This window comes from Sinocyclocheilus rhinocerous, unplaced genomic scaffold (assembly GCF_001515625.1).
Source record: "Sinocyclocheilus rhinocerous isolate Xijiao unplaced genomic scaffold, SAMN03320098_v1.1 scaffold344, whole genome shotgun sequence".
NCBI lineage: Eukaryota > Metazoa > Chordata > Actinopteri > Cypriniformes > Cyprinidae > Sinocyclocheilus > Sinocyclocheilus rhinocerous.
The window spans coordinates 625,110-646,512 of NW_015627959.1; the positions used below are offsets into that span (position 1 = coordinate 625,110).

Genomic DNA, 21,403 nt, shown 5'->3' on the forward strand with positions numbered 1-21,403 from the left:
GTTTTGGTGATTTCAAATGTCAACATTGGCTACCAGAAATCGCTTACCCCACCTTTAATCACTTACCCCCATGTCGTTCCAAACCCGTAAAAGCTTCGTTCGTCTTTGGAACACAATTTAAGATATTTTGGATGAAAACCGGGAGGCTTGTGACTGTCACATTGACTGCCAAGTAAATAACACTGTCAAGGTCCAGAAAAGTATGAAAAGCATCGTCAGAATAGTCCATCTGCCATCAGTGGTTCAATCTGAATTTTATGAAGCGACGAGAATACTTTTTGTACGCGAAGAAAACAAAAATAACAACTTTATTCAACAATTTGTCTCCTCTGTGTCTCTCCGCATCACCGTAGCGCCATTTTGGAGAATATCCACTGAACGCAAGCAGCGTACGCTCTTCTGTGTCAGCCGCGCCACACGGATGCGCTGTTTCAAATCAAAACGTAAATACACGTAGAAAACGTATCCTTGTGTCGCGTCTGACACAGAAGAGCACGCGCTGCTTAAGTGATTAATGACAACATTTTCATTTTGGGGTGGAGTATCCCTTTAACACAACAAGTGGTGGTGTTTGAAAGGGGGTGAATTTAAATATAATTTTCAGAGAGGTTTTTGTCTAAAAGTTAAATTAAACTCAGAATACTAATAAAAAAAACAGAAATAAAGAAATATATAAAACTAGTTGACTTCATTAATCAACCATCTATGTATACTTTAAAGCATCAGGGTTTCACCTACCAATGCAGTAACAGAGCAGTACAGAGAGCAGTATGGAGACAGCCATGGCACTGAGGGCCGTGCACCTCCATGAGCAGTACTTAGAGGATTTCTTGAACTTGAAAGCGCTGCGGGAGAGTGTGTTGCGGGGCAGGGGCCGTGTGGGGGGCGAGTAGACTGCCCCCGTGGCCATGGTGTAGCCTGGCGTGGCCGTGCTGAACAGAGGAGTGGTGCCGGTGCCTGTCTTAAAGAGAAAGTGCCTGAGAGAGACAAATAAAGAGAGACAGAAAGAGAAAAACATTTTACTCTCGTTTTAAAAGATTCATTTTGCATTGAACCACTTTAGGCAATAAAGATTAATGCCAAGAACTTGTAAGATCTGATACAGTTCATAAAATCAGAAACAGTTTTATTATTTTTAAAGCATTTAACAATCGCATCTATAACTATTCATGGAAAGCTTGGTATATTAACTCTAAATGAGTTTAAATTAATAGATGCAGCAGCACAGATTGTTCACAGAGCGGGGCTCAGTACAGGAAGTGAAGCGTACAGCCCTCCTAAACTGCCTTGCTCCTGTACGTCTCCCCCTAAGCTAGTGTCACCCTCTCCTGCTGATTGGCACTTAAAGTATGATTGGCTAACAGAAGCCCTTGGCATGTGGTAATTGTGCTGGGCAGATATTACCAGCACATTTATTAAGCCGGCCCTTTCTGTTTGCTTGAACACCACAGTGAAAATCTAGCCCTCTTCACTTTTCAACCTTTACCGAACACATCTCAATCAAAGACCTTGTGTTTGACTTCCCTTAAGCCTGCTGTGTTTCTTTACCCAAATGAAAGTGGAGAAATGGGAAACGTTGGGTGCATGTGAGTGTGAGTGGCACTTTCCACTATAAATCTGGAATCATTTGATTGGACTTGAGAGGTGGAGAAAAAGCTTTTTCTAATTAAAAATCACCAACGGTACTGTTTCCTCAGCAGAAGAGGAAAAAAAAAAACTAACTTCATTATTTTTTGCATTTAAGATCACATTATCCCAGGTGTAGGACTGTAGACATATGGGAAACCAGGACTATAAATATAAGGTTTTGAAACAAGTCCAAATACATAAATAAATGTGCATTTTGTTTGTGCAGTTGTTTTGTATGCTGGTTTCAAATTCATAGATCACTTAAATTCTAGAATATTCTCCTATGCAATTTTAAATATATATATCAAATGAAATTTTAAATATATATATCAAAGTTATATAGAATTATTAAGTCAATACATATTACATATAATAAATAAATCATCTAAGACAGTCATACAATGAGATAATCAAAGTTATATAGAATTATTAAGTCAATACATATTACATATAATAAATAAATCATCTAAGACAGTCATACAATGAGATAATCAAAGTTATATAGAATTATTAAGTCAATACATATTACATATAATAAATAAATAATCTAAGACAGTCATACAATGAGATTTTAACCAAAACACTAAACACTGGAAATAGATAAAAAAATTTAATTGTCAATAACTGATCACCCCCCCCCCATGAATTGGGTTTCATTTTAGTTTTACTGTTTAAATTTAGCTCAAAACACCTAATAATGGCCAACTGCCAACTTTCCTCATTTAATGACATTTTATTTTTCTGGGGAAATAACAGTAGTAATGTTTAATAGCTTTTTTTTTTTCCGTAGTCAAAACGTATGATAGATATGCGTCTATAAAGAATTGACTGTCAAAAACAAACCTGAGAAATATTTACCGTAGTTAAAAAAAGTGAGAAAACTATCCCCAGTCTATATTAAATGCCTAGACATAACACTCTTCCACCACATGAAATCCCCTCCGTTTGTTAAACAAAACAACTCACAAGCTTGCAGAGCTAAGCAATTCTCTAAAACTGCATGGTTGTCTGTTCGATTGCATTCTTTATGTTGACAGAATGACCCATGAAGACTGAACAATGGAACAAACAGATGATTCGAGCTGCGATATCAAATAACACTGAGCACTAAATCCAATTAGCGAGACAATTCGACAATGTCTCTGCATTCTAATGCAGCGACAGAGAGAGATAGAGACAGAGAGAGCGAAACTGTGCTCTTGTTTTAGTGCAGTAAACAGTTGCTGCCAACTCACTTTTACTCTAACATTATCAATCAACCCAATCAAAGCCAAGATGCTGTGCAAGGGAGTCAGGATTTAATCCAGTAATGCAGGAATATCAATTAAAGAATTAGTCAAATTAAAATATTAAAGGCTGTGATTTATGCAAGTGGCAAATCGATTAGCATATTAGTGGATTTTTATTGCAACTTAACTTAGAGCAATTATTCCTAAGCAAGTACCAGTGTCAGAAGCGGCTGCCAATCAAGTGCCTCTTGATAATTTGCATCCATTGGCTAACCGAACAAGGGAAGAGATATACATTAAGAGGTTTGGCCAGTGCATGACTGCTTTGTCTAAATTCGGTTGGCTTAATATGGGACTCTGGCCATTTGGTTGGCTGAGCACTGGCCTTCTGTTTGGGGGTGTCTGGGTTGGGGTGGGGGGTCTGGAGATTTAGCACTTTTTGTTGACTCAGTGTTGGGCTTGGCATCAGCAGCTGGCACCAAGAGAAGACTCAGGAGCACATACCCGTCCCCATAGCCGCCCTCGTGGCACACGGGAGGGAACACATCCATCTCTATTAAGTTGTCATGCCCGTTTTCAAGAACTGCTTGCTTTGCTAATTTTCTACATGAGAAAGACAAACAATTAGAATAAAGGTCATCAGTGCTTTCTGGTGATGAGACAGTCAAGGTATTTCTAATTATGAGTTTGGCAGCAAATCCAGAGAGAAAGAGCTTCCCAGATGGCAGACAGTCATAGCTGAATGTACATCGAATGAAAGACAGACCCACACACATGAGAAGACTCATAAAACAAGTATACTGCAGTTTTATGTTCAATGTATCAATCCGTTTTTCTCTAAATGGAAGCACTAACATGCTCTGATATGGAGGAATATTTATTACGGTGAATAGAGCCACAGAATTACTCAAGCACATTCAATGACTGTAAAGTGTTATTGGTAGGTTCTCTACATCCTCTATGAGCTAAGTGTGAGAATATATTAATTACTATACTTCCTCTACGGTGAATAGCATCCTCTGAGCGAGGTATGGGAATCTCTAGAGATGCACATAATCTGAAGCAGTGGTTTTCAATTGGTTGGTCATGACCCTGAAATGATAGGGCTCAAGGCAGCAGGAAAAATACAATGCTAAAGGTCAAAAATAAAATGCAACTAACCATGTAATTGTGTATTGTTAGGATATAAAAAAGGCTCATCAACTTTTATGAGGGAGAAAACAATTCCCATATCTTTTGTTGTTGACATCGAAGGCCGTGTGTGCAACATATTCAACTGTATTTTAATGAAAATGTATCTGTGACTTGTTAGAAGCAAGTCAAACTAGGCAGATGCCAACATGGAGAGGTTTTGTGACAAGCCCTCATCCTCAAAAACCTCCAAAGGTAAAGGTAAAGGAAAATATTATCCAGAATACATTAAATACTGGTTCACTTTGGTTTGTGCTGACCACAATGTGTTTATGCAGTGAGTTACTAGCTGCTGAGACACATAAATGAGCAATAAACAAAATAATATATTTTTCAGTGTTTGAAGGATGTTTTTGCTTATTTATACATGCTAAACTATTTTAGCATTGTGCCAGTCAAAGTCCAAAAAGTGAAACCATATGAGAAACACTAATCTAAAACCATGGGGCAATGTGGAGTTCTTCATTCCTCTCCACAAATTTTCTTGCAGGTTGAAAACTGATGCATGAATTCCAAGAGTAATTCAGTACGACTTTGCACATGACCTCTTGGTGTTCCCACATAACACCACCATGACCTTCGCTCTAACCAACTCACCTTGCTGACCTCATAGCAGGAGTTCAATTCTTTACTTAAAGTTTTTACAACAAGTGACTTGCTGACATGTAACTCAATAACACGACTTGACCATATGTTCCTAGGTCTTGAATTATACTTTTTGAATTACGCTTTTATACAAACCACACAACAGCTTTTAAAATTATTTATATGCAGTTTCAAATTCATTTTTGCCCTACCTTTCAAGACGAGATAAAGACAAACTCTGGGAAATTTAACATCGGAAAGACCAATTTAAGTCACTTTGTCATGAAAATTATAAATATTAATTACATATTATTATGACTGCTGACACTTTCAATTCACTCTATCCTCACAGTTCACATGGCGTATATAGTCATATAACATTGGGTTTCATCGCAGTTAAAAGGATCATAGCAATAAGAATAAATGTGGCGCGGGCTTGAAAATAGTTTTGAATTACTCTGAATGCCGAGATTAGACTATTAGTAAAATGTTAATACAAAGTACATACAACACCCACTTAACAAGAGATAATAGAAGACGTGATGGAAACCAGAGATAAAATCTCCAGCTGTAGCATCTGTGGACTGACTGGGGCATCTGGTGTTTGGGTAAGACAGGATAACGTTCCTTTGACACAGAAGACAGCGAACAGGGATTTCGGAGCATGAGGGACGAGATAACCATTGTTAATTGATTACAGCAGGCATGACATCAGGCTGGAAATTGCTATGCTAATCCATGTATCTCCATTCGCGTTTGTCATCCTCTGACAAATGCCTTCACAGAAGATTTAGGAAGAGGGAACGTGTAAAAGAACTGGAAAATAACTTGACAATGCCTATATACAGTGGCGTAATCGAAGATAGTCTACTTAAAAAGAATATAAATTCTGAAATTTTCAGACATGGAATTACTATTTGACACAGTGAAATGTTTAGATGAACTGCTGAAGGTGGAAACAAAATTTCTACTCTTCTGACAAAGGACCTATGACCTTCAGAATAAATACACACATTTCTTTTACATCAGTTTTACGCTTCATTCATGCTAACCAACAGCCCTGTGCTTCACACTTTCGAAAAAACTATATAGTCAATCTACAGTACATATATCGACAATGATAAACAATCTCTCTCATAATGACCTATAGAAAAAAAAGGCCCGAATTATGTTAAAATTCATGTTTCCACTTCACATCACAGTATGGCGGCAGAAAGAAATAGAACAAATGTAAAAAACAAAAACAAAAAAGAAACAAAAGCAAAACAAACAAACAAAAATAATCATACATCTATGTGAAGGAAAATCCAAATATGGGCTATTGTTATTCTCAAGGAGCCCATTTTTTCCAATGCTGCCTCCAGTGTATTCTTCTGCAGTGCTACTGTGAACATTTGCTAGTTATAAAAGTGACAAAGGACAAAGTGACAGTACTGAATGATCCTAAGCACTTAAGCCTGTACTGAGAGGCATCTCACAGTTGCTGTGTGTTTTGTCTATGTGGATTGACCCTGACTGTTCCCTGTTCCTAAACTGGTGGTGGAGATCATAGATAAAATAACCAAACATCTAAAGGCTCTTGACAACTGGCTGGGCTTGGCAGGATGGTGTGTGATTGTACTCTGAACACAATCTGCTATGAGTCATCAGGCTTTCACACTTTTTTTTTTGTTTTAATTACAGTAACACCTATTGATGTTATATTGATGGATGATGCTTTACTTTAACGACAATTTGATGTCTGGTTTTGTTTTGAAGCAATAAATCACTACTCTTTAAAACCACTTACCAAAAACAAAGACAACAAACAAAGTAAAGAATCAGTAAATGTTCAATGGGCACACTCTCAGTTTACTGTCTACAGGAAATGAGCTTTTGTAATCAAACGCAATGCGCACTTCCTTCTCTCTTGTGATGGTGAAAGTCGTGAGGTCTATCTTTAGCTGTCTAACCTCTGAGGCGTGACATGGGAGCTGACCTATGAGTCAAAAGTGCTTTGAGATTCACATGAGGGACTCCTGTGTGGGGCTGATGTGCACTTTGCTGGTCATCTCCACTCTGAGAACAGCTTGAAAATAAAGCTGTTTTGATATGTGCAAAAATAAAATAATGTCCAGAGCAGAGTATGGTGCAAGATGCTTTGTTTTGCCTAGAGCAAGGAGCGAGGTTTTGGAATGTCAAGAGCTTCCGTGTTCTCTTTCATTTCAAGATAAATACATTACCACTCCATCACGAGCAGAACATGTATGTTAACAGCTTATGAAGCAAGAATTTACCACACATTAAACAGTGTTCACAGACTATCAACAGTAAGATGAAAGATAAATATAACGCTAAAACAATGAAACAGAGTAATGGGACATGAAGTTGCTGTCACTCCACTCAACCACTCCAGAAGTAGATTCTCCATTCGCCTGGTTCGCATTTACATTTGAAATACCCAGACTCTAAATGTGGAAGACATCTTTGTGTGGAGATCTTGAGTTATTTTAATCAGTTAAGGACCGGCAGGTGTCTCAAGAGGCTTCTCATGTTTCTCTATTCCCACTTTAATAGTATCATCAAATAATGATGAGAGTAAAGACAGTAGAGTGAGGTAATTGACTGTACGAAAGCAGGAGTCAGGATCTCAGGACTCAATTGTCTGTTTAGCGCAAATTGTTCACAAATTACAAGAACGTGGAAACATATGCTCAGACGTGATCTGTATTTCAAGGTTCATGACAATGTCAATAATGGCTTAAAGGTACAGTCAGTAATTGCTGAAATAATGCCACCTGAGCCCCGGGAACCAATCGTTCATGCTTGTAAACACAGGAAAGCAGTCTTCATTGAAGCATATTGGAAGTGCGTCGTTGGAGCAATTTACTATACCTAACAGCCTGTGTGTTGAACAAATTCTGAATTGTTCCTCTAATGAAATGTATGTAAAACAGCCACTAAATAACGTCAAATGATAACTTATCCCAGTGCAAGTAAATTAGCAGGACGTGTTTAAGGACTGGATTGTGCAATTTTCTCCAAAGGCTAATGCAGTCTACTGATTTTTATGTAATTTTTTTTTCATTTCTTCAGCCAGCATCTTCTGCCTCAAACAAATCAATGGACTTGTTCAGGAACACATGTTGTGAAGCGTTTGCATTTCCACTCTCTGCCAGTACGTTTTCGTCCATTTACTGGTGCTGTAATGTTTTTCATTATTTTCATCTAAACTTCACTGTTGTGCCTGTCAGGGAGCTGGATGCTTTGTTTATTTTAACTCTAAAAGTCAGTCTGTGTCATGTAAACAGTTGTTAAGTAAGCTCCATGTCTAACTTGGAACACGGCACCTTTTGAACCAATGCTGCCACGCAGACATGCAACAATGTGTGCTTTCGAGCGTAACTGAACGAGTGTGTTTTCAGAGTGTTTATCTGAAAAGATGCAGCACTATAGTAGGATTTACAAGCATCTGTGAGTGATAGAGACCCTACTGACTGTGTGTGGTCCAGTGTGGTCTTCCTCAGTTTGATCTCAGGACATAAACAGAAATTTTAGCTCTCTTGCTAACATCTACAGAAATCTACATAATGCTTTGTCAATATGAGTGGACGACTGCCAAATTCATTTTGAGGATATGGTGTGACCACTGAGACAGAGAGAGAAGAACAAATACAAATAACAGTGTGTAAGTTGGAAAAGAGACAGAAAGCAAAACAATGGGGGTGAACAACAATGGACTAAAGAGCAAAAATCGTGCTGTGGTTGACACGACAAAAAGTTAAAGAGCAAGACGGCCACATAGTAACAAAAAAGTGAGTGGTGAGGAAAACAGAGAAACAGAGGGAAAGAACATAAAGGAAGTGCAGCTGTTGGATATTCCTGTTTTGGGACCACTGTGTCCATGTGAAGGGCCATGAAGTGAACTCGAGGGTGGCGGTGCTGAGGCAGGTGTGTTATTGCTGGATCTTGTAACACTGTGTTTGCACTGGCGCTGGTGCTCATAAAATATAAACTCAAAATCAAGCCACTCATTGGTACTCGCATTCCTGTAGACCTTAGTCAGGGTACGTGTCATTTTTAATTTAATGCTACTGAATACAAGGCTGTGAGGGAGATGTACAGTCTGTTAAATATCTAAATTTTACAAACAATTTTTGTCCACGGTTGTCCCAATACCAATATTCTAGTAGTCTACACCGATAGAAGTGAAATTTCACAATTCTCAATATCAATTTTAATACCACAGCAAAACCTATTAACATTATTAATTAAATAAATGCTATTAAATTTAAATATCAAATATAACCATTTCTCAATAAATGAACATAAAACACATTTTCCAAGTAATTAATTAAACAAATATTATAAGAATCATAAATATAACAAATATAATAAAATAAATAAATAGTACTTGTTAGAAGATTAATATTAATAGCATTATTTGAATAATATTTTCAGCAAGAGGATGCCTATAAGAACACATTAAGGTCTAATGCATAGATCCAATATTTTGCTTTTTTATATTATTTTAGGACAAACGGACTGTATTTACATCAATACTTTTTCAAAATGCACATTTTCATTGAGAAGTGAATTTGACCATTAATGCATGAAGCCGTATTAGGCACTGTCTGTACTGCAGTATTCCTGTAGAAAGGTACTGTTTTACTGTACATTTACATTTACTGTTACATTTACATTTATTTCAGTATGAACTTGGAACCATTTACATCCCGAGCATTTTCAGAAAGACAATTTTCAATGTGTTGTTGGCTTGATACCATTAGCCGCTGAACGGATTGTACATATATCCCTCAAAGCCTCACTCTCATTTACATCAAATTTAATATTCTGTCTATCCGGACTAAGGTCTATGGCTTTCAGGCTGTGGAGGGGAAGTGAGGCTGTGTCTCTTTCTCTTGACTGCCTTTTATCAAGTATTTTTAAAGAACGGCAGTGAGACATTTAGCACAATGACAGCATCACTTACCAAGTGCTTCAAGAAAGTTGAACGTTTCTCTCTCTGCACTCACCCCCACTTTGTCTGTCTTTGTGCTTATATCACGCAGGATGAATGAAAGGAGTGCTAGATGGTAACATCGTTTAATGGGGGAGGCTTAGTTATTATATATACAGTGTCTCTAGAAAGAGTAGATCAAAAACAGAGAGAGGCCATTATGGCGCTAACGTGCAAACCCTCGAAACAAAGCGTTCCCTTCTGCTAGTGTTTAAAGACCCTTCAGTGTATCCTCCGAGCTTACACCCTCACTGATTTATGGGGGAAACACAACCAAGCCGTATCCTCCCCTAAGCTTGGCGAGGCCTCAGTCACTCACATTCTGGGATGTTAGCAAGCAGAGTCAGCAGAAGCACTTTTTTGACGCTGCCATATTATAAACCGCTTTATGAGACTGATGATAAACAGAAATTTAATTTTGACTGATGCTGGTCAAATATTCCTCTATGTGTGATGAATGTAAATTATACTTTGAGGCTTGTTATGTCTATGCTATGATGTCTACTAGTTAACTGGATAGTGGCTGCATTATAAATAAAAGCCCTGCAGTCACACTGCTTTGAGACAGATATAAAGGTCACGTGTCCTGCTGTGTGAGTAATGTCAAATAAAGGACCTTTCCATAACACAGGTCACACTTTGGGATGCAACTGTGCTGGTGTGTGCGATTGCGTAACTGACCTACTCTCCAGCGGCACATTGCTGCCCAGGACCCAGCTGTCCTGCAGCGGCACTGACTCAGGTGTGGTTTGCAGTTCGGCGGGGAGGGCGGCCGGAGGGGCCGGGCTCACGTTCCTGCGGCTGCTCACAGAGTTGTGGTTCAGCGCCGTCACCGACGGCTGCTGCTTGTGCGGGGGCGGCACCGGTGGCAGCGTGGACTGGCCCTGCTGGTGCTGATTGGACGGTTGCTCTGTGGGAAGAATCAAATGGAACTGGGTTAACCAATGGCAAATCGGTGTAGTAATGCTGTGCAGATGTAAGCAGTTGTCCTTGATAATTAATCGTGGCAGTTAGGCAAATGTGTCTGGATGAATGTGCTTTTGCCAAAGAACATCTGGAAAATATTACAGTAGGGTGATGATGACTTTAACTATTTAGGACCCTCCCCCACCAGCTGTCGAACTGATGACAACGACACATATGCACGCACCCGTACACATATAAGCATATGATTGAGACGACTGAACATCCTCTTTCACGTGTGCCGGGGACCCTGGCGGCACTTATCTGTCAAAATTGCAGTAAATCCAGCCTTGGGTTTGTTTGGGAGTGCACAATGTTAACGAGAAGTGTACAGGGCAGCAGTGTTTGGGTAGTGGAGCTTCATTGCCTGAGCTTAAAGTACAGTCACATTATAGATATTTCAATGAAATTTCATGGGTAAGAAAGTTCATTGTCTATTGTCAATAACAGGAAGCACAGCTCACACAGAATTCAAACCAAACAGCTTTACCAATTTGAACGTAAGTGAATCTGCGTGGGGAACGGATTTCTACTGCGATGACTTGATTTTGCTAGTTCAAAATCCCTAGAAAAACCTCTTCAACCTTAAATCTAGTTGCAACCGTTTATTTGTACTATTTTTACCATACAGGAAGTGGCCTAGACAAAGCTAGTGACACAATGTACATTTACTCCTTATTTCCCCTTTTTCTTGGCATCTTTCTGTCATTGTCTTGTTTCCTCCTCTCTCCTAAAGGCTTCATGCAGTGAATGAGACTTGCTGGGTCTCATTGCCAGAGGCACATAATCAGAGCCTTAAAAGCACCTTTGCAAGCTCCTTAACACACAAATTGGTCGTAGCGCAGACGTGAGAAAAAGGGGAGATTTTAAGGACTGATTAAGCTGTGTACTTAGCATTAACCTACAACTAGCTACGTCGATTTCAAGTCAGGGATCTTAAGTGGCATTTGTCACACTGCAAGGGATCACGTCCTTCTTTAAACCTCTGGTGAGTCAAATCTAGAATGAGAAATTGAAAGGCAGTGCAAGAGATTACGTGCTGTAACTTGAGGCCAAAAAAAATCCTTTTTTCCTTGAACACAGATAAGATGAAACACAATGATATGTATGCGAAGCAGCCTTTCCAGAAAGACAAAATCATTGCTCAACTTACTGCTCTCTGCTGTGTTACTCATATGGCTGTCTTTGATGGTAGTTTGATACAGCAAGGTTGCTATAAGAGCTAAGCAGAATGACAAATAGCGAGCAAGTGAGTGTGCACTGCGGTTGAGAAGCTTCTGGCAGATTTGGACTGCAGCAGAATAATTCTCTTCTGGCGAGACAGGGCCATTTTGTGCCGTCTTTGACCTTTTCTAGAGCTGCTTGTATGTGTCTGTTTCATTCACTCTCATCTCCTGTTCCTCTCTTTGAAACATCTACAGGCTTGAAGACACTCATGCTAGCAGATTATAATACAGTAGTTTATAAGAATGGCTTTTGACAAGTGCTCTAGACTTATTATCTGCTTGCACCTTCAAGAAGAACCCAATTGTTGCCATTGTGTTGTGTTAACCTCCATGTGTAATCTGTAATCTTACCCAAAACTGTGTGTATGCATGTGGGTGTGTGATTAAAAAAACATTCTTTAAAAAAATATTTAAAGGATTATACATTTTACATTAGTACTGGGAAAAATTATGTTAACACTGTTAACATGGTATTTTCCAAATAATATTTTCATAGCTTATTTTGCATTTATTACCTTTATAACGCCTTTATTTAGCATTTTATTTACTTTTTCATTTTGTTTTAAAATATTCTTAATATTTTTTTCTCACATAGTAAAAAAGTAACATGTAAAATATACAACAAAATTGACAGAAGTTTGAAAACTCCCTGCTGTAGATTGTTCAACGTTGCCAAGCAACATTGGAACTTACCACATTATTATACATTTCAACAGATGTGCGGTCACAGGTGTGCAAGTATGCATACATTTTACTATGGTTTCATGAAAAGATTCAGAGGTTGAAATTCCTGCAAAAATAAGACTATTGTGATGTATACTGTTAGCGTGATGTATACGATTTTTGTCAAACAGCCCACCCCTAATGATGATGTGATTCTAGCCCGGCGGTTCAGGTGTGTGTGACTGATCATGAATCAAAGAGCTCAACAGAGGATGCTCTGACCACCCCCGCAGTATACTGGGATACAGTGTGCTCTCTTCAAGTAAAAATGTGATGTGCTGAGAGAATGCAGGAGAGTAAGAAAGGTTTGCTGAGAGGCTGAAAGAAGAAGACAGGTGTGGTGTGGATTGCTTAAGGCAACACACAGGTACATGAGTGCAAATCTGTTGGGAATCACAACACATCTAGCTTCAAGCTTTTGTCTGAGGTCTGTACACATGCTCTGTATCTCCCCTAAATGTCATCCACACAACCTCCCCATCCCCCCAAAAAAGGATTGATCTATTCTTTGACCAAAACAAAACAAGTACCTGAAACCCAGAGGTGGTGAAAGTGCACAGACAGCTTTCAGATTGGATTCTCATAATGTCCTCGGGGGAGTGCTTGCATACATTTCCGTAGTCTAGGTGTACACGTTCCATTGGGTCCTATCTACTTTGCAGCTGCCGGCTTCAAAGAGCACAACAACAAAATCAAAAACAATGGAGGGAGAGGAAAGAGTGAATGCTGAGCCTGTTAAAATTCAATTTTCTAGCCTCCTTTGCAACCGATGGCGCATGGTACCATTCACTCCCATGATAATCAGACTGTCAGGCATACAATTGTTGTGGGAAAGGCACTGTTCTGGACTCTGGATCGCTATTGGCCCCAAAAGTAAACACAACTCTATATGCTTCATGTGTCATTAGGCCTGGGGAAGATACACTTTCAAATAGGTGTGGCAGAAGTTTAGCCCAAAGAACTCAAAGGTACACTGCAGCTCACAGGAGTGGTCTGATCAAAGCTTCTCAATGCCATTTAAAAGGAAAAATTCCTATAAAAATTCCTAATGTATTAAGCAAATCTGTAAGATATAGACTCTGACATACACAAGGTAAACATATCTTGTGCTGAGGTTTAAAGTTGGTCTCTATAGGTGCTACTTAGGTGTGCATTTCATAGTTAATATACTGAGTATAAGTGGAATGCTGCACTGGTCAATCAGCTTGGCAAAAAAAACCAAAAACAAGTATTGCATTAAATATTAAGACCTGTTTTCAGAGAATATATGTGACATCCTATTATTGTGAGATGACATAAAGACATAGTGGGCATCTTTATTTTTGATAAAGTCTCATCTTTTATAATGATATCTTAACGTTTTAATAAATTATCACAATAAGAAGGGAGTATGACAGCCAAATTCAAATGATTGCATCTCAGCAGTAGTTTGGAATAGAAAGAAGGCTGGAAGAGTTTTTATTGCATTAATTATAATGAAAATATTATCAGGCAACACTGACAAATTGTTTAAAATGTATTTAAAACAAAATTTAGTGTATGCTTACAGCAAGAAAATAAGCTGACAGGGGGATCAGGAAAAAAAAAACTCCAGTAAATGTATCTTGTTTTAGCTATGTTTAAATATATTTACTGGAAAGCAAGACTGATTAAGAAAATTGGGTTTTGCAGTGCAGAACCAGAACTATAATTGATAAAGTAAAATAAAAGTTTTCACAGCTTCATTTTAATCCCAGAAATTAGAGTTAAGACCTGAAGTCACTGAGTAGCCTGGCTAGCTGGAGTTGAATGAAATAAAGCAAGAGTAAATTAATTGAGGGAGCAGACGATCAAGTGTGCTGATCTGACACACTCAGCATTTTCAGCAATTGCTCACCTTATCTCCATTTAATATCAGGGGACAAAGGTACATAATGTATTTAGTTTTACAATAGACTTGCGCACACACACACACACACACACTCAAACAACAAAATACTGTGGGGCGACAACTTTATGGCTGTTCTCTGAGACAGCTACCCAATACATCTCAATTACGCTGCCATATGCTTGCAACACAGGTGCCATTCCAGAGCGTGGATGGACATTTGTCACGCAGTAGGCCCTGTTAGCCCCATCGTGTCTGTCACTCTCCAGGGACTCTGCATACAGAACCTTTACATGACCAGCAACACTGACTTAATCCCGCTCTCTGACCTCCAGGTCTGACCCCTCTCATAAACCCATCTATGCTCAGACGACAGCCTCTGTTGATGGCAAAGTGTAACCCAGCCTGTGGCTGGGAGAACCTAGTCGTTGGAGAAAAGGCCTGGTTATGTCAGTCCCAGACGATGGGATGGGACAGATGCAGGTTTTATGGCACCGAAATGCGATCACTGATGGACAACCCTGACTGCTGTAACTCGTGGGACGTGGCCCGTCATGCTCGTGTGCAGCGAATATTTTAAGAGCCCTTCTGATTAGGATTTCACAGGCAGACTTGAAATTACAGCCAGTGCAATTTATCTCTTAATGGGGTTGAGTGATAGCTATTCAAAAAAAAAATTATAATAATGAAAGTGCAGCTTATCTGTACCAGCACATCTCAGGCCCGAGCTTGTATTTCAGAGCTGGTTCATCAGCAGACATCTGACCTGTAGTGGATGCATGTGTGTGGGAGACAGTGTGTGCAAGGAAATGGAAACACTAATGCCCTGACACCCAGAGTGTCAGTGCTTATATCCGTGCTGTCAAACTCTAGATTACCTCACATGTCCTTCACCCACACCTGTCAGAAAGCTGGGAGCACTCAGAGAGGCCTGTCATAGCGAACATCCACCCCCCTTCTAGTCTTTTCTCAGTGCTCATTTTGTAAACCTTTCCTCCTGAAAGAGGTTTTACAAAAGGAAAGGCCTGAGTCGCTCAATGGGGAGCGTCCATCAACGTCCATCAATGTCTCTTTGCTGCGTCCGCTCACAATGGCGGAACCATGCGAAGGGGGCGCGATGTAGTCAGACAAGGGTTGTGTGTTGTGGGAAGGAAGAGAAGTGAATGGCTAAATGGGGTCTAATAGAGCTGTGAGAGGCAGAAAGCCAAAGGAGGACTGAGTTTTTGAGATAGATTGACAGTGGTGCTTCCACAGTGGGACATTCATAAGGCTAATGAGACCATTTATTTACGTGACATAACTTGTGGCTGAAATGGGTGTGGGGAAGAGAGAGGTTTGGTTCATTCGTTGGTACGATGCAGGATGGGAAACAGAGGAAAGGACAAGGTGGTGTGCCACGGGGTCTGTGATTAAAGTAGTACCGTCTCTGATTTCTAGAGCACATCTGGGCCGAGGCTAAACTCACTGATGGAGATGGCCACCAGCTCCACTGCCCTAGATTACAAAACACATGCTTGACTTAAAGGATCAGTTCAGCCAAACATGAAAATTCAGTCATCATTTACTCATGTTGTTCTAAAACCCATTTAACTTTCTTCCTTTCATGCAGCGCAAATGACATTTTCTTTTTTTAAATAAAGTGCTGTTCACTTTTTTCCATGCAATTACAAGGAAAACACCTTAAGAGTATCATAAAAAAAGATGAGTAGATGAGTCATCCATACGACTCATCTACCTTATTACAACTCTTTTAAAGTCATACAATAGCTTTGTGTGATAAAAAGACCAAAATACATTGTTAAAAGTCATTATTCACTGATAATCTTCATTGCCAAGTGGACTGTGACAATCTTGAGGCAGTGGGAGTCTGATCAGTGAGAATAAATTATTCAGAACAGTTTGGTGAACTAGATTATTTAGATCATAATCAGAACATTATTACTTCTCCCATGACTTAAATTTAAGTCTGTTTTTCTCATAAAATAATTGTATAGTTTCAGAAGACTTAGAATAGAGTACATAAGTCAAATTGACTATGGGTTTGTAAAGAGCGTGTAAATTATGACAACATTTTTAGTGTACTATTCCTTTAACAAACATGCCACAAGAGAGTAATTTTGAAGGTTTGGAGCTCCTGGACGTGCATTTTCATGGACTGGTGATTGAGGAACAAATGAAGACTGACATGTCATATCAGATGTGTTTTGAGTTGTTCTCGCTCTTTCCCTCTGGAGGATGTCTGAGAACGTCACTTTTTTGAAATGAAGAAATGAGAAGTTCAGTGGTACTTTATTGCGGCATGTCTGGCATTATGATAAGTGCGATTACTTGCTTTCCTAACTGAAAGGCCTGTAAAATGTCAGCTCTCTGTCGTCAATATGTGTCAAGATGCTAAATTGACATTTCAAAAGCGCACCAGTCGTTGAAAGCTAAAGCTGTCATTCGGGGGGCTTGACAGGAATGGAAGGAAAGGTTATTTGTCAACAATGCGGCGGCCTGTCATGTTTCACCTTGCAGAACTTCTCTCAATTTCATTGGCGGGGGGGATTAATGCAGACCGCAGCGGGGAGTGGGCGGCCATGCAAAAAGCTTAGTGACATATCAAACTCTCAACTTCCTCACAGATAAACACATTACACAAAGATGATTCGCATCACTGGAACACAATGCAGCCAGACACACAGTAAACTTTTAAAAAATGTTTAAACTGTAAATAAAACAATAATTTGATATTTAAGTTGTGCTATTATTACTGGTAAAAATGTTTTGGCATATCATTTCAAATTTACCCACCATCATACTGTTTTAAAACGATGAAATGTTTTTGTTCCAGTAGAACAAAAGGAGTTATTGTTCAAAAGTTTGAACTCTTTTCCGAACAACAGCACTGCTTGTTAATCATTGACTATCCAAGTCAATAAAATAATTCTGTTTGGTTGGGTTTATTTGCTTGTTTGCTTATTTATTTTAAAAAAATTATGCCCCTATACTAGACTAATTTCACAAGTTGCTTAAATAAAATAAAATAAAAATAACATCCAAGTGAGCAAAGAATATCATGTTGCCCCTAAAAAATGAAGGGGGAAAAAAGGCAACAAGCACAAAAAATTATGCCCCTATACTAGACTAATTTCACAAGTTGCTTAAATAAAAAATGTTTATTAAACATTTTATTAAAATGTTTAATAAAATAAACATCCAAGTGAGCAAAGAATATCATGTTGCCCCTAAAAAATGAAGGGGGAAAAAAGGCAACAAGCAAAAAGCAACAAACTTTCTCAGTAAAGGTACATTCTATCCTGGGTTGAACAGATTAAAACTCTTTGAGAGCATGTTTACATCTGGGGAGCATGATTGCTTGTGGTGAGAGTGATTGTGAAGGACAATAAACAGGGAGCTTGATTCACATGAAAAGCTTTCTTGCTGCTGAATGCAACTTGAAAAAATAGCATTGCCTGATTAGCTAAAAGCCAGAGATAAACTACAACAGATGCTTTACACTAAACCATAATTTTATGATGGGAGGCTAAAATCTATGATTTCCTGTAAAGGAGAGATCAAGTCTTTGTCACTGTGTGCAGGCCTTGTCTCTTTGTGTGGGAACTGGACAGGACACCACGTCCTCTGATCAACGACCCAGACAGAATTGAAAATGGCTCTATTGTGAAGCGTCTATGGCTGACAGGTGTGCGTGTATGTGTGCGGGTGGGTGACCGAGGGGAAAAAAGGGGCCCAATATGGGTGCATCGAAGAGACATCCATTCTTCAAAAAAGGAGGTGGGAAAAAAGAAAAAGGTGGGTGATTCAAGGTCTCTCCTGCTGTCTTTTCCTATTTTGCCACTGCTAGTTTGGGCTTCTGGCCTCTAACAGCCAATTTAGCATCAACCCCCAACAGAGAACAGCCATTACCAAAGAGTAATGAACAGAGGCAGAAGGGACAGCTCACCACTCGACTCTCTCTGCAAAATTTCGACCAGTCTGTGGCACTGTGGGAGATATGTGGGCTCCCACCATCAAAGAACTGCAGACGGTGGCTTTGAACGGTTATTAATGGAGGTATGTCTGAGGTAAAGTAGAGGCCCCTCATTTTGGGCGGCGCAGCTGAAATTGTAGGTCAAGTAAATGGAAAGGAGGAAGCCGAGTTCCCTGTTCCTGCTCCCGCTCGTCAAACATTCGGACAGTGTGCTATTTATAAAAGATAAATATCAGCAGGTTGTGACATTTATCTGCCTGGCTGTCTATGATTTTCTGAGGGACAAAGTGGTTTTTAAATATTGACAAACTCAAGGGCAAATAATTACTTGAGATCAATTGAACCTCTAGCCTGCGTGACACACTATGACGAGAAAATGGGGGGAAAAAAAGGAGTATTTCCTGAAAACGAACGGAAAGCGAGGGAGAGGGAAACAAAGAAAAGTAATTACACCATTCAGAAGATTGTAAATTTCTCAAACTGTCAAAGTGCGTGTTGGTAGTGAAAGGCAATTTAAGATGTAGCAACAAAGTGGAGGGAGTTTGACATTAATCCTCAGCCTCAGAGCTGAATTGCAGGTTCATAATTTGGCGTAATTCAGAGTAATTGCTGTGGGGTTTGCAGGGATATTATTTCTTTTTTCCACTTTGATGAGTCCCCTGATATTACCACTTGGAGGTGAATTAAAGTGCAAGGTTGTATTTCCGAGGCAATAACGCATGAGTTGCAATGCTATATGAGATTGTATGCAACATCAAATTGAATGCAGAGCTGTGATAAACAGCTCCCTATCTGAGATGAGAAAACCAGAGGAAGTGTTAACCTTTCAACAACCTCAGGCCTATTGTCTTCCATCTGCTGAAGCTGGGTTGGAAAATGTTTGTGGAATATTTTCCTTTCCTGTAGTATCCATCTTTTCAGCACTAATTCAACAGGTTTAGTTTGGCTCACAGTGACCAGCAGGAAGCTCATGAATACCCACGGTGAGAACGCTCAAGGTTAGGGGTTTGCTCAGGCAGGGTGATCATTCACAAGGTGATGCGTAAGCTAATCGCTAGCTGTGCTGTGTGCCGGACAACCCATTACCTTGTTTGACATCGACAGCTCTCAGGAAGAATGAGCATTATTTAAAAAGCTGATGACGAAACGTTTTGGGTGGTAATGTATTTTTAATGAGCAGGTGAGAGCGAATGTTCTCTGCAGCAGACGGGTGCTGAGCAACACAAACACAAGACTGATGTGCACACGCACACACACACACGCGCACACACACACACACACACACACACACACACACACGCACGCCTTTTAATGAGGGGAACAGGGTTTAGTGTTACACTGAACTGTAACTGACATACAGTTGCGCTCCCAATTACATCCAACCCGCGCAAGGGGAGTGGAAGCTCTTCCTAACAGCCCAATGAAGTAAATGTTACACAGAGAGAGGCAGACAGACAGGCAGAAAGACGTATTACTGGTGTCAAAAATGACTCCATGAAACCTTGGTGCAACCGCCCACAGACCTCCAGCAAGACAATACACAAGGTTCCTTTCAGAATGAAACACAATATTAATCTTTAACACTTAAATCCATTATAAATAAACCAATGTGGAATCACACAAAGTTGCATCACATTTGTGAGTGATGGAAGAAACTTCATGAATACACACAAGATGTGCTTTGCAGCAGCTTTTTTTTTTCTTTTAACTATATATATATTAAAATGTTTAAATATTTGTACACACTCGCACATATTTTTATATGATTCTTTATATACATTATACATTTAGAACCGTAGTAAAGTGAACAAAACTACAAAATAACATTGTAGAGAAAAAATATTTTTGTAATAAAAATTTAAAATTAAACTACAGCAAAAAGGATATGTATATCTTATGAATATCTTGTGCACAATAAAACAAACTTTTATGTAGAAGTTAAACACATTATGTAGAAGTTCATCAGACATAAATGTTTTTTTTTTTTTACCCGTTTTCACCTAAATAAAATGAAATCTAGCTGTGATCTTGAAGACGACTTCCTGTTTTTTGTATTTTGGGAACTAAACAGCTTCCAAAATCTATTTTCAGAGGTGTTATTCTAGCCCTAACCTAATCTCTTTCCAGAAAAAAAGCACTTTTTGAGCAAATGATGCTTCTGATCTGTGTCCAACTCTGATTTATCAACATTTACAGCCCCATTGGACCGTTACTGTCCCCCATCTGGAGCTGGATCATACGGAACACTCTCATGTTCATTCTCCAGCAGGCACTGATGTGGTCGGCTAATTTAAAATGTGGCCCATACGCCAGACTTCTCTCCCTATTCACTGAGAAAACATGAAGGCAGCGAGGAGAATGGAAGTTAGAAGCCAGAAAGTGAGAAACAATAGAAACTTATGCAACCCGTGTGGCTGAGTGAGCAAGACACAGGAGTCGGAGGCCTCCATCGGACCCGGTAAACGTTATTGGAGTTCCTGTGCTATAAAATTGCTGCTTTCATGCCCACTGCATCTGACAATAGCAATCGGTGCGTGAGAGAAAAGGAGACCGACAGGCCTGGTGACCAGACGCTCAGTTTCAGAGAGTCCGCACTACGGTGCGCTGGCAGCTTCAGCAGACCCCTGGCTGGCTAACTGACAACAAGCGTCTATGTTGGATGGGTTATGAAGGCAGAGGGTAATCGCTCTCGACGGACATAGCTCTTGTTTGCTGTCTGTCTATCTATCTTACTGATGTGTATTCTGCATTTTAAGCGGGTTTTGACCCGATATCAACAGAACAGGGCATGCTTAATTTATAGGCCCTTTTCTCAACCTTTATTTTTATTCTCACAAAAAAGGAAAAGCAAGAGGTGCTTTGGGAAGTGTAAATGCAATGAATTGCTCAGGCCATGAATCATATAATACATTTTATATACAGACACTATTGTTTAAAAGTTTGGGTTGGTAAGATTTTTAGAATATTTGAGAAGTCTCCTATGCTCACCAAGGCTGCATTTATTTGAAAAAAAAAAAA

General features: G+C 39.4%; 1 protein-coding gene across 13 annotated transcripts in view; it reads right to left on the reverse strand.

The window, feature by feature from the left end:
* The window catches only part of LOC107737101 (teneurin-3), a 318,045-nt gene that overhangs the window by 103,406 nt on the left and 193,236 nt on the right, over nucleotides 1–21,403 (reverse strand). For 12 of the 13 annotated variants that reach the window (XM_016548517.1, XM_016548522.1, XM_016548525.1 and 9 more), the window contains 2 exons: nucleotides 10,315–10,543; nucleotides 739–977 (listed from right to left, as the gene is read on the reverse strand). In XM_016548517.1, coding sequence (XP_016404003.1) covers nucleotides 739–977; nucleotides 10,315–10,543 — 468 coding nt within the window. Of the gene's footprint in view, nucleotides 1–738; nucleotides 978–3,362; nucleotides 3,432–10,314; nucleotides 10,544–21,403 lie in introns of those variants that run through there. The other variant, XM_016548529.1, reaches the window with a different exon arrangement.